Here is a 13,767-nt window from a genome sequence, read left to right on the forward strand (position 1 = left end):
TGAGACCAGGTTGGTTGGACTCTTGGCCAAGTTAACATGCAGTCTGGGTCCTTGCTTGCTCTACTGACATATCCCCCTCTGTCAAGTATAGTAGCAACTGCCTTGTAGCGTTGAAATTACTCTCAGAATTTGGGTTCTTTCATAATGGGAGGGGTTTGCACTGGTGTGAATTGTAGCGGATGTTGCAGCTAGGAGGAGGGTGGTCCTTGTACACCATAATATCTGACTAGAGCTCACTGCTTTGTACTAGACCTGAGAAGTTCCTTGTCACACAGTCCGGAAAACATTCTCAGATCCTCCAAGTCAGAGTGGACTGTTTTTTTCATCCTATTCTGTCATTCCTGGACCTGAGCTCAGGAGCAGAGGTGTGACAGGTGGAGCCACACAAGGCTGGATTAAACATTAGCGCAGCCGCCACCTTACCCCAAGCGAGCTGCAAAGCTAGCTGGTAGCCCCAGCTAAGGAGCTGCTGACCAGTGACCATGGCACCCTTTGCCCAGGTCTTGGCTGAACTGGGCAGCTTTGGTCACTTCCAGGTACAGCTGCTGATACTGCTGAGTGTGCCCAGCTTCCTGACTGCCTTCTAAATGTTCACCCAGGTCTTCATGGTCCTGGACAAGGCCCACTATTGTTCAGTGACCTGGGTCAGGAATCAGACTCTGAATCTGAGCGCGGCTGAGCAGCTGCCCCTGAGCTTGCCCCTGGATGCTGCAGGCAGTCCCGAGCCCTGCCTCATGTTCCAGTTGCCCCCTGATGGTGCCAGCCTGGAGGACATCCTCAGCCACAGCTTCAGTGAGACACAGCTTTGCGAGGTGGGCTGGGTCTATCCCGAAGGCAGGCCCTTGTCCGTAGAGAATGAGGTAAGGCCGCACATCAGTCTGACTTTCTAAGTGTTTTGAGTCAGTCAGCTGCTCTGCCCGCCAGCCTGCCCTCCGGCTCTGGTGTGACTGCCTCAGAAGCTGCCCCTTCGCCCCAGGCCTGAATGACCATTGTCACGCCTGTTTTGCTTTCTGTCCTCTGCCTGTCGGCCCATCTACCTCTCCATCCATTCCCTTTGTCTGGGGTATTTGTCCATCTGTCCATTCATCTCTCTTTTTTTATCTGTCCCTTTGCCTGTCTGCCCCATGGCCTTCTTTCCTGTCTCTCCTGTCCAACTGTTCTCATGCCTCTTTCCTAGGTTTGCATCTGCCTTCCCATTTGCCTTTGTCTTTCAGCCCATTCCCTGTGTGTCTGCCATTTACCCGTCTTCCTTGTTTAACTAATCTTGCAGTCCTACCCCTTCCCTGCCCACTCGTCTACCTTCCTGCTTGCTTGCTTTAGACTCCCTGCCTTCAGCCTTTCTTTCTAAATCTCTTCCTGCCTGCCTCTGAGATGTTGGAGGCCATGCAGAACTCTAGGACTTGTCCTGCACATATCTGAGCAATTGCTTGTGCTAACACTGTTCTCTTAGGAGGGGCCCCAGCAGATCAGTAGAAAGACTTTTCCACTCCAGCCATCTCAGAGCAAGAAGGCTTGCTTCACAGACAATAGGGCGGAGCACAGAATAGGGAGATGACTTGGCAAGGGCAACACACATACTTCACAGTGAACCTGGGACTCTCATTCAGAGTACCCAGCAGCCTGAGGGTATGTCGTCCTGCCTTCTTCCTGATCTTCCCGCTCAGTCCACCCCACAGTGGGAGTAGGTCACCTTGACTTTGCTAGCCCCTGGATCTAGCCCAGCCTGGGCTTGTCTGATCCTCAGTGCCCTTCCTTCATCTCCCCAGTGTCTCACCGATGGTAGATCTGATCTTCTTCATCCTTAGACGCTGTGTCTACCTCTACAGGTGCTCATAAACTCTGTGCCCATCTAGCCAAGTGTCACCATCCTTATAACCCAGGCAGACTTCCAGAGTGCTCAGAGCCAACCCTAGCTCTTGTTCACAGCCTTTGCTGGACTGTTCATGGAATTATTATCCAACCAACAGCTCCTGAGTTCTCAGTATGTGAGGCACAGTCAGAACAGAGGCACCCTGTTCACCTCTGAGAAGACTTGGACTCCTAGTAGAGGGACAAAGCCTCAATGAACTCTGAGGCTAGAATTTGCTTCTTCCTGGGGAGAGAATGGGCAGGCAGCTCCCTGAAGGAGTTGGTGTGTGAGCTGGGTGCCCAGGGACCAGAAGAAGGTTAACAGGGAAAAGGAGAAAGCCTTCGTAGACAGAGAATAGAAGAAGAAAGGCCTGGTAACAGGAAGATGGTGATGTGTCAGGAACTTGGGTTTGCCTGGGCTACGGGTGGGCAGGTTTTATGGGGAAAGGGATGTTCTCAAGGACTAAGGGCCTCTCTCTCCTCAGTCACCAACTTAGTTAGTCTTTGCTACCCCTGGTGTTGGACCTTGGCCCTCTGGCCCTTCCCTGACATGCTTCCACGGACCCACCCTCCCAAGGATTGCAGCTCCCAAGTGAATGTACGCTTTTGGTACTTTGTGGCCCGAACTACATGACAACCCCAAACTCGGTTCCAGAGTGGAGCTACCTTGTGTGAGGTGTCCATCTTGGCTTCCAGTCTACAAGCAGGGCTAGAAGCTACACTACAAGCTACGCTGAATCTGGGGACTTCTCTGAGCTGATATCCCAAGTTTCATTTATAACCGGCAGCTTCACACGCAAAGTGAAATACAGATAATCCAGATTTGAGAAGGAAAAAAAAAATACATTTCCTTATGAATTGTGTGCTCATGAATGACAGAGTACATTTCTCCTTCTCAGCCTACCTGTCCAACGTTTCCTGGGTGCCCATCCTTGGTAAAAAAAAATGACTCCCAGCCCTGTCCACACAAACCTCTGAACACGGAGGTCACTGGACCGTCAATGAATAGCAAAAACAGTGTGGTCTGTCCTGGAGCCACAGAAGGAAGGCGCACGAAGCAGAGAGAATAGCCGTTTCTAGGGTCTGGAGCATGAATGCGCCCGGCCTGTGTTAGCAGTGCTGACATACAAGGAGGACTGGGAAAAGACAAGAGCCAACTCTTAGAGTCTCAGATACCAGTGCCAAGGAGTTGGGACTTTCTTCCAGAGACCAGTGGGAGCCACTGATGGTTTGGAATAGTGGAAGTGAGACTTGATGGGTTGTGCTCCAAGAAATGGGGTGGGATTCTGCAGTCCACCGTGGCAGGCCCCAGACAGAACTGTCCACCGTCGGCATTAGGGCTGGGGAGGTTGACACCTGGTGTCCCAAGTTGGAGCCCTCTTCGTCTCTGTTCTATCTGCAACGTGACACCAGCACGTGGAGTTGGTCTTGGCACCTCTCCAAGCCTCTCTCTTCTGCGAAACAGAGGGAAAAATAAGCCTACATGGGAGTTAGAGAATTTGATAAGATAGGATTAATGAATGGTGTCCACTGAGCAGAGAAGGCAGCCTTGGTGGAGCCCCATGGCTTGGCACTCGCGTCTTCAGAGCATGAAGGCCCCTTGTATCTGAGATGCCTATGTCACCAGCTGTGTGCTTCATGGGCCTCACGAAGCTGTGTTGGTACAGCCTCAGCTGAACTGACTTAGCACAGCCACTTTCCTACCTATGTTGTACGTGTTAATTGCTTTTATCCTACCAGGTGGTACTAAGGAATCTGTTTCATCTTCATTTGTACATGGGAAATCCAAGACACCAGAGGATCAGCTAACAAAGTCACACAGAATGAATGACTCAGCAGACCTTTATTCATAATTTTTTATTTTATACAATATCTAACTACAGAGGCAATCTGTGATGGCTAGAGAAAAAGCAAGCTGGATAGAACTGGGTGGAACCACAAGTTCCAAGCACCCGGTCCTACCACACGTCATTCTCAGAAGCAATCCATTCATCATTTGATGATCACTTAAAACTTACAAAATTAACAGTCGTCCTTCAAGACAGATGTAGGAGCAAAATATTATCTCCTGAATTGGTTAATTTTTGGCTAAAGATTAGGTAACTCATGGAGATTGGTTTCTCAGGTAACTGAAGGTATTGATTGGTTCCTTCTTTTCATTCAGTCACTCATCCTTTCACTCAGGAAACATTACCTTAGCTTTCCCTTAGTTTCACTCCCTGTCCAGGGCAGCAAAGATGTCTGAACTCACTGTCATCCAGCTGTCCAACTCTAGGACCTAGGACTAGCTGCTGAACCTATATATAGTAAGTCAAGGATTGTTGCTAGAATTACGTGAGATGTGAAATGTTTGGCATAATACCCAATCCAGAGTAAGCACTCAGCAAGCATTAATATTGTGAAGCTGTCTCCGTGAGCTTTGAAGGAGAGCTCACCTTCCATCATCCCCCTGCACACACTCGTGTGTGGAGCTGAGAGGTGTGCAGGGGGCACAGAACTTCCTTGAGGGGCCCACAGACGGGGGTCAGTCACATGCCATTGTTGTATGTGCACGTTGCTGTGGACATGTGTACTTGGTTTGTATGGACACCCATACGTTCTTCACTTGGATTTCCAGTCTGTCTGTCAGGTTCTGAGAGTCTCCAGGTGGGCTGTCTGCCCTCCCATCGCCGTGTGTGTGTGTACAGGTTTCATGTTCCTACATCCTAATCTCTTTCCTCAAGGGATGTGTGAGGGCTCCCTAGGATTCTGATTTCCTGAGAATGATGGGAGTTTCAGGGGGATTTTGCAGTCAGTTTGGAAAAGTCTGAAAGGCCCAAGCAGGTCACAGGGGTGCCGTGGTTATAGGGAAGAGGCCCCATTTGTCAGGAAGAAGCAGTTAGTGACTGTCAGGGGTTCATAAACCATGCATCCATAGTGGGTTGGTAATTTTATATGGTATCTCCAGGCCAAAAACAATACCCAGAAGTTTCATATAATAAATAATTTTATCCAAACAACTTAAGAAGAGGAACTTCCCTGGCGGTCCAGTGGTTAAGACTCTGTACTTCCAGTTTGATCCTTGGGGTCAAGATGCCTCATGCCATGCAGTGGGGTAAAAAAAAAAAAAAGACCACCAACAGCAAAAATAAAACAGAAACAAAACAACTTAAGAGTTTATGTACTAACAACTCAGTAGCTGTTTTTTTTTTTTAAGTATATATATATATACACACACATATATATATATACAAATCAAAAGAAAACATTTAAATTTCATCCTCAAGTAAGTGCAGTTACTTCCTAATTAGGATATATTGGGAACCACACATCTCAGTCCTTGAACCCTGTGAGTTTCACATGGTTCTTGCTTTTTCCACAGCACTTGCCAAAAACACAACCTCACACAGATCACTGAGAAGAATTGCGTGAACCATCTGGAGCTGGTAGTCTGATATGAAACAGATGTTGACTGTCACTATTTCCTCTTACACTTCCAAGTATCATGTCGTGCACTCACAGTTCACAAAGCTGCTGCCCTGGGGTACCTTGATATACAGTTTGGGACCCTGCCCCACTTCTGTCCTGAGAGGTTTGTCATGCGTGGGCTAGCTGATAAAAGGACTTACCTCAGCTACCCCTGAACTCACATCTGCCTGTGTCTACCTCATTTTAACATGGTCTGTGGTTGGAACCATCTGAAGGAAACCTCCCAGTTGGTGTATGTGGCTGGGCTTCTCATTGGGGTGCCCATCTTCGGGCCCCTCTGCAACTGCTAAGAACCTTGACCAGCTCCCCCGACCCAGCATGCTCTTGGATCCTGGCCCAGGGTCTAATTCTCCCCAGGGCCCCGCTCACCAGTCTCCAGGTAAGGCCCTGTCCGCCTGCAATGGGACTCCCAGCTGGGGCCATGCACCCTCCCACAGACAGAGCACCCAGCAAAGGGCTTGAGGCTGGGTCTCCCTTCCTCTTTCCCCTCAGATAGATTCACTCCTCGGCCTGCCCCTTTGCAACCCCAGGATTGGCCACACGGCCACTCTCCTGGTGCAGCTGCTCCTCTTCGCCATCCTCGGCGTGAGCACAGCCTTTGTGCCCAGCTTTGAGCTCTACGTGGTCCTGTGCTTTTCTGTGGCCGCAGCCGTCGCTGGATATACCTTCAGCAACGTCACCCTACATGAGTATCTGGGCCCTGAAGCCATCAGCTGCAGAGCAAGGCCATGGGGCCTGCGTGGCCACACTCCCACAGTGCCTGGGGGGCCCAGTCAGCTCCGTGCACCTAATGTGATGGCGCTGACACGCCCTGAACTGGACCAGGACCACAGCCCCTGACCTGGTGGCATCTCACAATGGCAGGGAGTGATAGGGTGGGGTCCGGCCCAGCCTCAGCCTCTGCCTGCTTCCAGTTACATAGTGGGTGGGGCCCTCGTGGAGGATCCAGGCTGTGGTCCTGGCACAGTGCGTCTTCTCCCTGGGGCAGATGACTCTTGCAGGACTTGCCTACAGCATCCGGAACTGAAGACTCTTCCAGATTGCTGGTACTGCACCTGTCTTTCTGCTCTTCTACTTCTGGTAAGGAGATATTTCCCAGGCAAACTACCTCTTGGCTGGTGGTGCATGCAGAGAGGTGTCTGGGAGAAGGAGCCTATGAGGTCTGTAGGGTGTGTGTATGCTAGAACATCAGGGAAGTTCAGGCCCCAAGGTCACAGCCATTCCTGACCCACAGGGCCCTGCCAGGATCTGCACGGTGGCTCCTTACCTGGGGGAGGGGAGAGGAGGCCAAACAACTGATCCAGAAAGTAGCCTTGGTCAACAGGCGCAAACTCTCTTCCAAGCTCCTGAGCCAGATACTTGCAGCACTGGGCCAGCCCTGCCTGATGGGACCACACAGACCAGCCTGCCTGGCCCCTCATTCTGCACATCCCTCCCAGCTGGCCCCAGAGAAGACCAGCCCCACAGGGAATGCCCTAGATCTGTTCCAACACCCCCAGCTCTGGAAGGAGACCCTGATTCTCTTCTATATCTGATGAGTGGACTCAGGGCCCACAGCCCTCCCTGAGGCCTAAACTAAAAGGCTGCCAGGTCTCTGTGGGTGGTGGCTGGCTGGGTACCACTGGGTCTTTTGCTGGCTGTGCTTCTGTCTCCTGTTGTGACTCCTGGCCAAGGCAGTCTCTCTTTCTGAGTGTGCTGGGGTCTCATCACCTGGCACTGAGAGGACTCTGGAACTCTTCAGGTTTGTGGACAGCCTGGTATTCTATGGCCTGGGCCTCAAGGTGGGGGACTTTGGCCTGAATATCTACCTGACACAGTTGATCTTTGGAGCAGTCGAGGTGCCTGCCTGTTACTGCAGCATCTTTATAATGGAATGGATGGGCCGCAGGTAGAGTCAGTCGGGGATTCTGGTTCTGGGTGGCCTCGTGTGTATCACCGTCATCTTCGTCCCAGCAGATACCAGGGCCTCTGCCCACACCCCTCGTGCTACCGAGACCCCTTGTTTCCTTTTCAGGAGTAAGGGCTTCTCTGGGGCTTGGGTGCACACGGGGTGAGGAGTTTGGGAGGGCAGGGACAGGGCCCAGGGGGCGGGTCTGGCCACTCTCCATGTGGCTGACGGGCAGCCTCCACCATGTCTGCCTGTGGTGCTCGTTGTGCTGGCTCTGGTGGGGAAGTTTGCCTTGGCGGCTGGATTTACCATCTTCTACGTGAACTCTGCTGAGCTCTTCCCCACTGTCATCAGGTAAGGGCGGCGGGTGCAACCCTGGCTCCTCTGTTCCTGAGACCCTCATTTTGACCATCCCTCCCCCACCCTCCCTGCTGTTTCCCACAGAACTTATAGAACTTACAGGACTGGCTCTGGGGCAGCAGGGCTGGATGGGGTCCAGAGCTGGCTGAGGTCAGGGGAGTACAGAGGGCAGTGGAGGGCAGATACACCAGGGGCCATAGCCTGGCCTTGTCAGGACTAAATACAGTGTGAGTCCAGGTTTGATGAATGGCTCAGAAGGAAGTCTCCAGTGGGAATCGGGGGTGGTCAGGAGGTGCCGCCTTTGATCGGAGACTGGATAGGTGGGCAGGAGTGCAGCCGGCAAACAGAAAGGCCTGGAGGTGGGAGAAGCAGGCCACATAGTAGGACTAGGAGAAGTGCAGGTTGATGGGGCAGGAAGGCTGCGTGGACTTGAGGAAGCCTGGAGACCCTGCACATCTGGGGAGACCAGACGAGACATCGGGGCTTTCCAAGGACGTGAGCTGGGGTGGAACTGTGGGAGGAGCTGGGGTGGACCCAGGGGAGGCCGGGTCCACTCAGCTTCTGCTGCCCTTCCCACAGGCAGACGGGCGTGGGGCTGGTGAGCATCTTCTCAAGGATCAGGGGCATCCTCATGCCACTCATGATCCTGCTGGGCAAGTATCATGTGTCCCTGTTCGTGCTCATCTACGGCAGCCTCCCCATTGGGGCCAGCTTACTCTGCCCTGCTGCCAGACCCTGAAGGACACCGTCGACCACCTGGAGCAAGAATCCTGATCACAATAAGGTGCTTGCTCTCTCTGAAGCCCAGGACCTCATATCAGTGGCCCCTGTCCTAGAAGGCCAGGTCTCTACTTTACCACTTGTCCATTGTTGCAGAGGGAGCCCTCACGATTCCCATACTTTGGGGAGGAGGTGGCGAGGCATGGAATCAGTTTCTAGATAGCCAATGATGACCTTCTGCTTCCTCCAGCTCTCTGAAGGCAGTGCTCTCAGAAAAGGATTTGGAGGCCTCGGGAAGTATCTCCAGCCCAGGGGTAGCCTTTAGAGCAGCACTTAGCTCTGTGACTGTGTCTCCAAAGCTAGACTGGCAGCATCAGAGAGTTGCCTAAACACTTCCCTGTAAATGGCTGGACCTGTGAGCACCACCAGCCTTGCTAATGGAGGCAGTCTCCCATGAGCTGGCCCCAGAGCCAGCCACCCACTGCCTGGCCCAATCTCAGAAGCATCAGAGATGGGCCTCCCTCCTTTCAAAACCATGCTCATCCCCAAAGCCCCACCCCCAGTACCCTGCTCTGAATTAGAGTCTTGGGTTTGTCTTGGGTTTAACTTGTCCTCTGACACTCTTTGGGGATATGGCTCCTCAGATCCCCTCCATCTGGGATTCCCCCTGTCCTGAAAACATAGCCAAGCCCAGAACAGGACAGCCGAGTAGGGCCTCTCCCAGGCCTTGAAGTCATGGACCCATCCAGGCAGGTGGACAAAGGGAAGTTTGCAGTTCCTCCAGTGGCTGGACCAGGCCTGAATGGATAAGGTGGGACCCACAGGACATTTGATCTAGCTGAGAGGAGAATGATTGCGTCAGAATCAAAGCTTCAGGGTTGCCTTCTCTTCAGAGCTTCTCCTTCACCTGCCCTTCACTCAGGACCAGTGGTGAGGAGAGGCAGGACATGGTTCTGTCCCTCTCTAGGCCCCTCTTTCCTTTCATTCTCTGCAGCTCTGGCTCTTGCAGAGCCCAGGCAGGTTAAGGGAAGGGGGCAGAAGTCTTCTTACTTGGTCGCCACTAGTGTTGGTTCTTTTGGGACTTGCAGTGATTAATCTTCAGTCAGTGGCCCTGGGAGGCTCCTAAAATTAGGCTTTCTTCAAGAATATTCAGGGGTTCTCAGTGATCACCCCAGGACCTCTGTGATACTCCTTAGAATGAACAGCATGCTGGCAAATGACTCCTTGGAACCCTACTTCATCTCCTGCCCCCTCCCTGTGGATCCCCACATAGTATCTCTTAGGCTGGCCTCCCTTACAAGACAGTCCAACTAGCACAACATAGCAGCACATTAGCCCAACTGTCCGCCTTCTTTCTGCTTACACCCCAAGAGCTGGTCACGGCTACAGAGCATCATACTTGTGACAATCTCTTCTCTGAATCCAGTCACCAGCACCTCCTGAGTCTTTAGCAGCACCTTGTATTCCTACCAGCTTTTCAAGTCAGCTTGTTTTCCAGTTCTCACTGGTGGCTATTTCTCAGGTCTACTCTGCTTGTCCCCCTTCCTCTTACCCGCTACCAGATAGCTTCTCAACCTCCTCTCAAAGAAAGAAAAAGCCATCCTATGACCACTCCTCAAATTTGCCACCAAGAAAACTAACCTACACTCCCTCCTCCCCTGGGTGGGGATCTGGGAGCAGCTGAGGGGAGGGTCTGTTCCTCCCCTGCCTTTCCTCTCCATTCTTTCTCCTTAGGCCTGGGGATTGGGGGTGAGCAAGTGGTGCCTGGAAGGATAGGAGGATTTCTCACAATGAGGGTGGAGCCATCATGGGGGAGGCCGGTGCTCTGGGTGTTGGGCACAGTCTGCATGAAGGCATGGGGCTGGCTCGTGTGGCGATTTTCCCAGTCTGCCTTGCGCCTTCTGCCCCTAGAGCCTATGGCCAGGTGTGTACCAGTGGTAGAATGCTGCTCCCCCTCATCCTACCCAACCCTGGGACCTCCCCACCCCATTGTGACACTGCTCCCTGGACACCGTGGAACCCAAGGGTTCTGCTTCCGAGGGTCTGACTGGGCCTGGACTGTGGTCAAGTGGGCCCTGGCTTTGGCTTGTGGTCCTGTCTCTAGGGAGGAAGGGCCGGGAGGGTGTGGAGGGTTTCGATTATGATGGCATCCAGCAATTGTGGGGCTGCATTCTCAGTATAGATGTTGATAGGAGCCTGGACCCTGTTCGACTGTGGGAAGTCTGTGGAAGGAGCAGGCTGCCCTCCCAGGAAACGTGAGTTCTAAGATGTGTCATCTGGCCATTTCTTGCCCTCAGAAAGGGGGCTGCTCCTGGCTGTACCTCCCTATCCCAGGCCTCAGTTTCCTATTTTTATATTGGGAACCAGTTGCTGGGGCCTGTCCACCTGGTGGGAGACCTTTGGGAACAAGTGCTTCAGGTTCTTGCAGACTGTCAGGCCCCTCTTGGGCATTCAGGTGATGCTTGGGGGACACCGAAGGGCACTCTACCAGAGAAGCTGGCTCCAGGCCCCAAACCAAATCTTTGTGAGCAAAACAAAGGTTCTCTCCGTCCCTCCCTCCTTCACTCCCCTCTTTCCCTCTCTCCCTAGGAAGTCTCCTCTATTGCGTGACACCCTCTCCAGCCTTACACACGTACACACTCTGCTAGTTTTCTGTTGCTGTTGTGACAGATTACCACAAACTTACTGGCTTTCAACAACACAGATGTATTATAGTTTTGCAGGTCAGAAGGCCAAAATAGGCCTTACTTGGCTAAAATTAGGTGTCACAGGGCTGTATTCCTTTCTGGAGACTCTAGTAGGGAATGTAGTTCCTTGCCTCTTCCAGCCTCTTGAGACTGCCCACAATTCCTTGGCTAATGGTCCCTTGTATCTACAAATCCAGCAATGGCTGGTCAAATCTTGAGAGATATAACTGAAGTTTACTCATTTTCACTGCCGTATTGCATGCCATTAGAGAAATATATGACAGTTTATCCATTCCTCTCTTGATGGGGCTTTTGGGCTCTTCCCCCCCCCCCCTTATATTTGGAATGTATTGTCAAGAATGTTTTGATACTCTTCTTGGATCATGTGTACAAATGTTTACCCAGAGTATACAAGTGGGAATAGAATAACTGGGTCATAAGGTGTGAGGTTGGGGCTTCCCTGGTGGCTCTGCAGTAAAGAATCCGCCTGCCAATATCGGAGACGCAGGAGACACGGGTTTGATCCCTGGGTGGGAAAGATCCGCTGGAGGAGGAAATAGCAACCCATTCCAGTATTCTTGCTGGGAAATCCCATGGACAGGGGAACCTGAAGGGCTACAGTCCATGAGGTCGTAAAGAGTTGGACACAACACACACACACTCAAGGTGTGAGGATATTCAGCTCTACGAGACAATGCCAAATTGTTTTCCAAAATGGAACCATGAATACTCCTGCCTGAAATATAAGAAAGATGGATATTGGGTATTGTCAGACTTCTTAAATTTTCTCAAGCAAAGTGTAAATTATGGTCTTGATTTGCATTTCCCTTATTATTAAAGAGATTGAAGAGATTAAAGAGATATGAAGATTAAATCTTCATATGTTTGTTTAAATTTTCTCTTATTGAAAAGCCCATTCATGTCTTTTGGCCATTTTTCTATTGTCTTATTATTGATTTGTGGCCTCTTTACACATTCTTGATCCTTTTATCCCCCCCACTGATGCATGTTTGTTATATATTCTCCCAGTTGTGTGATTTTTTTTTAACTTCACGATTTTCATTTTTGAGTAGTCAAATTTATAATTTAAAAGTTTTTAAAATTTATTGTATTTATTTATTTTTGGCTCTGCTGGGTTGTTATTGCTACGTATGGACTTTCTGTGTTGTGGAGAATGGGGGCTACTCTCTAATTGCAGTGTGGGATTCTCACTGTGGTGGCCTCTCTTGTGGAGCACAGGCTCTAGGCACATGGACTTCAGTAGTTGCAGCCCAGGGGCTCATTAGTTGTGGCCCAAGGGCTATCAAGTATATTTGCTTGTTGTTGCCCTTCAGTCACTAAGTCGTGAGAAATTTAAGAAGCAATTCCATTTACCATTGCATCAAAGAGAATAAAATATCTAGGAATAAACCTATCTAAGGAGACAAAAGACCTGTACTCTGAAAACTATAAGATGGTGATGAAAAAAATTGAAGAAGACATAAACAGGTGGAAAGATATACCATGTTCATGGATTGGAAGAATCAGTGTTGTCAAAATGAGTATACTACCCAAGGCAAGCTACAGATTCAATATAATCCCTATCAAATTACCAATGGCATTTTTTACAGAACTAGAACAAAAATATCTCAAAATTTGTATGGAGACACAAAAGACCCCACCAAATAGCCAAAGCAATCTTGAAAATGAAAAATGGAGCTAGAGGAATCAGGCTTCCTGACTTCAGGCTGTACTACCAAGCTACAGTCATCACAACAGTATGATATTGGCACAAAAATAGAAATATAAATCAATGGAACAGGATGGAAAACTCAGAAATAAATATATGTGTGTGTGTGTGTGTGTGTGTGTATGTATATAAAGGACTCTATCTAGCTAGTTCATAACTCCATTACCTACCTATTTATTTATTATGATTTTTCGTGAGAAATTTATGTTCTGCTGTCTTAGCAGATTTCAATTATGCAATCTAGTGTTATCCACTATAGACACATTTTTTACATTATATCCTCAGACCTATTCATCTTATAGTAGAAAGTAATTATTCTTTTACCAACCTCTTTCTTTTCTCTCACTCCCAGAAATCACTTTCACTTTGTTTTCACTAGTCTGACTCTTTTTAAAAAAAAATTCTGCATATAAGTTGATAACCCTGTGGTATTTGTCCTTCTCTATCTGTTGACTAGTGTTAATGCCCCTGAGATCCATCCATGTTGTCACAAATGACAGGATTTCCCTTTTTCCTCGTGGCTAAGTAGTATTTCATTGTGTGAAATGAAATACACCATGTTATCTGTATCCATTCATCCATTGATGGACACAGTGTTTCCATATCTGGCTGTTTTTGTTCACTGTTTCCATTTCTGTCTTAACTTTATAATCTTTTTCCTTTATTTGGGTTTGCTCTTTTCTATTTTCTCTTATGATGAGAGTTCTTTAATTTTCAGTCTTTCTGATTTTCTATTAATGGTATAAAGTTTTATAATTTTCGCTTATAAGCATTTGTGTTATTATCACTCAACTTTTTCATATTGTAAAATTTTTCATTATCTCTTCTTTGACTTCTGAGATATTCAAAGTTTTTATTAACTTAAAATATGTATTCATAAAATTTTAGAAAATATATGTATATTACATGTTCATGGATTAGAAGACTCTGTTAGATTAGAAGATATTGTTAAGATGTCAGTTCTTCCCAAACTAATCTATAGATTCAATATAATCTCAATCAAAAGCACAGCAAGCTGTTTTGCAGATATCAGCAAACTGATTCTAAAGTTCAGATGGAAAGACAAA

General features: G+C 49.2%; 2 protein-coding genes across 2 annotated transcripts in view; both read left to right on the plus strand.

Moving 5' to 3' along the window:
- The first annotated feature begins 482 nt into the window (after positions 1-482).
- Positions 483-9,968, plus strand: SLC22A13 (solute carrier family 22 member 13). Its single transcript, XM_043886953.1, is given in 10 exon segments — positions 483-860; positions 5,499-5,599; positions 5,844-6,001; positions 6,231-6,396; positions 6,551-6,677; positions 6,756-6,849; positions 7,057-7,273; positions 7,451-7,558; positions 8,144-8,291; positions 8,518-9,968. Coding segments are annotated over 10 exon segments (1,653 nt in total). The 3' UTR covers positions 8,674-9,968.
- The window catches only part of SLC22A14 (solute carrier family 22 member 14), a 28,190-nt gene continuing 21,626 nt past the window's right edge, over positions 7,204-13,767 (plus strand). Inside the window, exon 1 of the mRNA XM_043885592.1 lies at positions 7,204-8,348. The gene's annotated coding sequence lies outside the window, so the exon portion shown is untranslated. The remainder of the gene's footprint in view (positions 8,349-13,767) is intronic.

This window comes from Cervus elaphus, chromosome 24 (assembly GCF_910594005.1).
Source record: "Cervus elaphus chromosome 24, mCerEla1.1, whole genome shotgun sequence".
Classification (NCBI taxonomy): domain Eukaryota; kingdom Metazoa; phylum Chordata; class Mammalia; order Artiodactyla; family Cervidae; genus Cervus; species Cervus elaphus.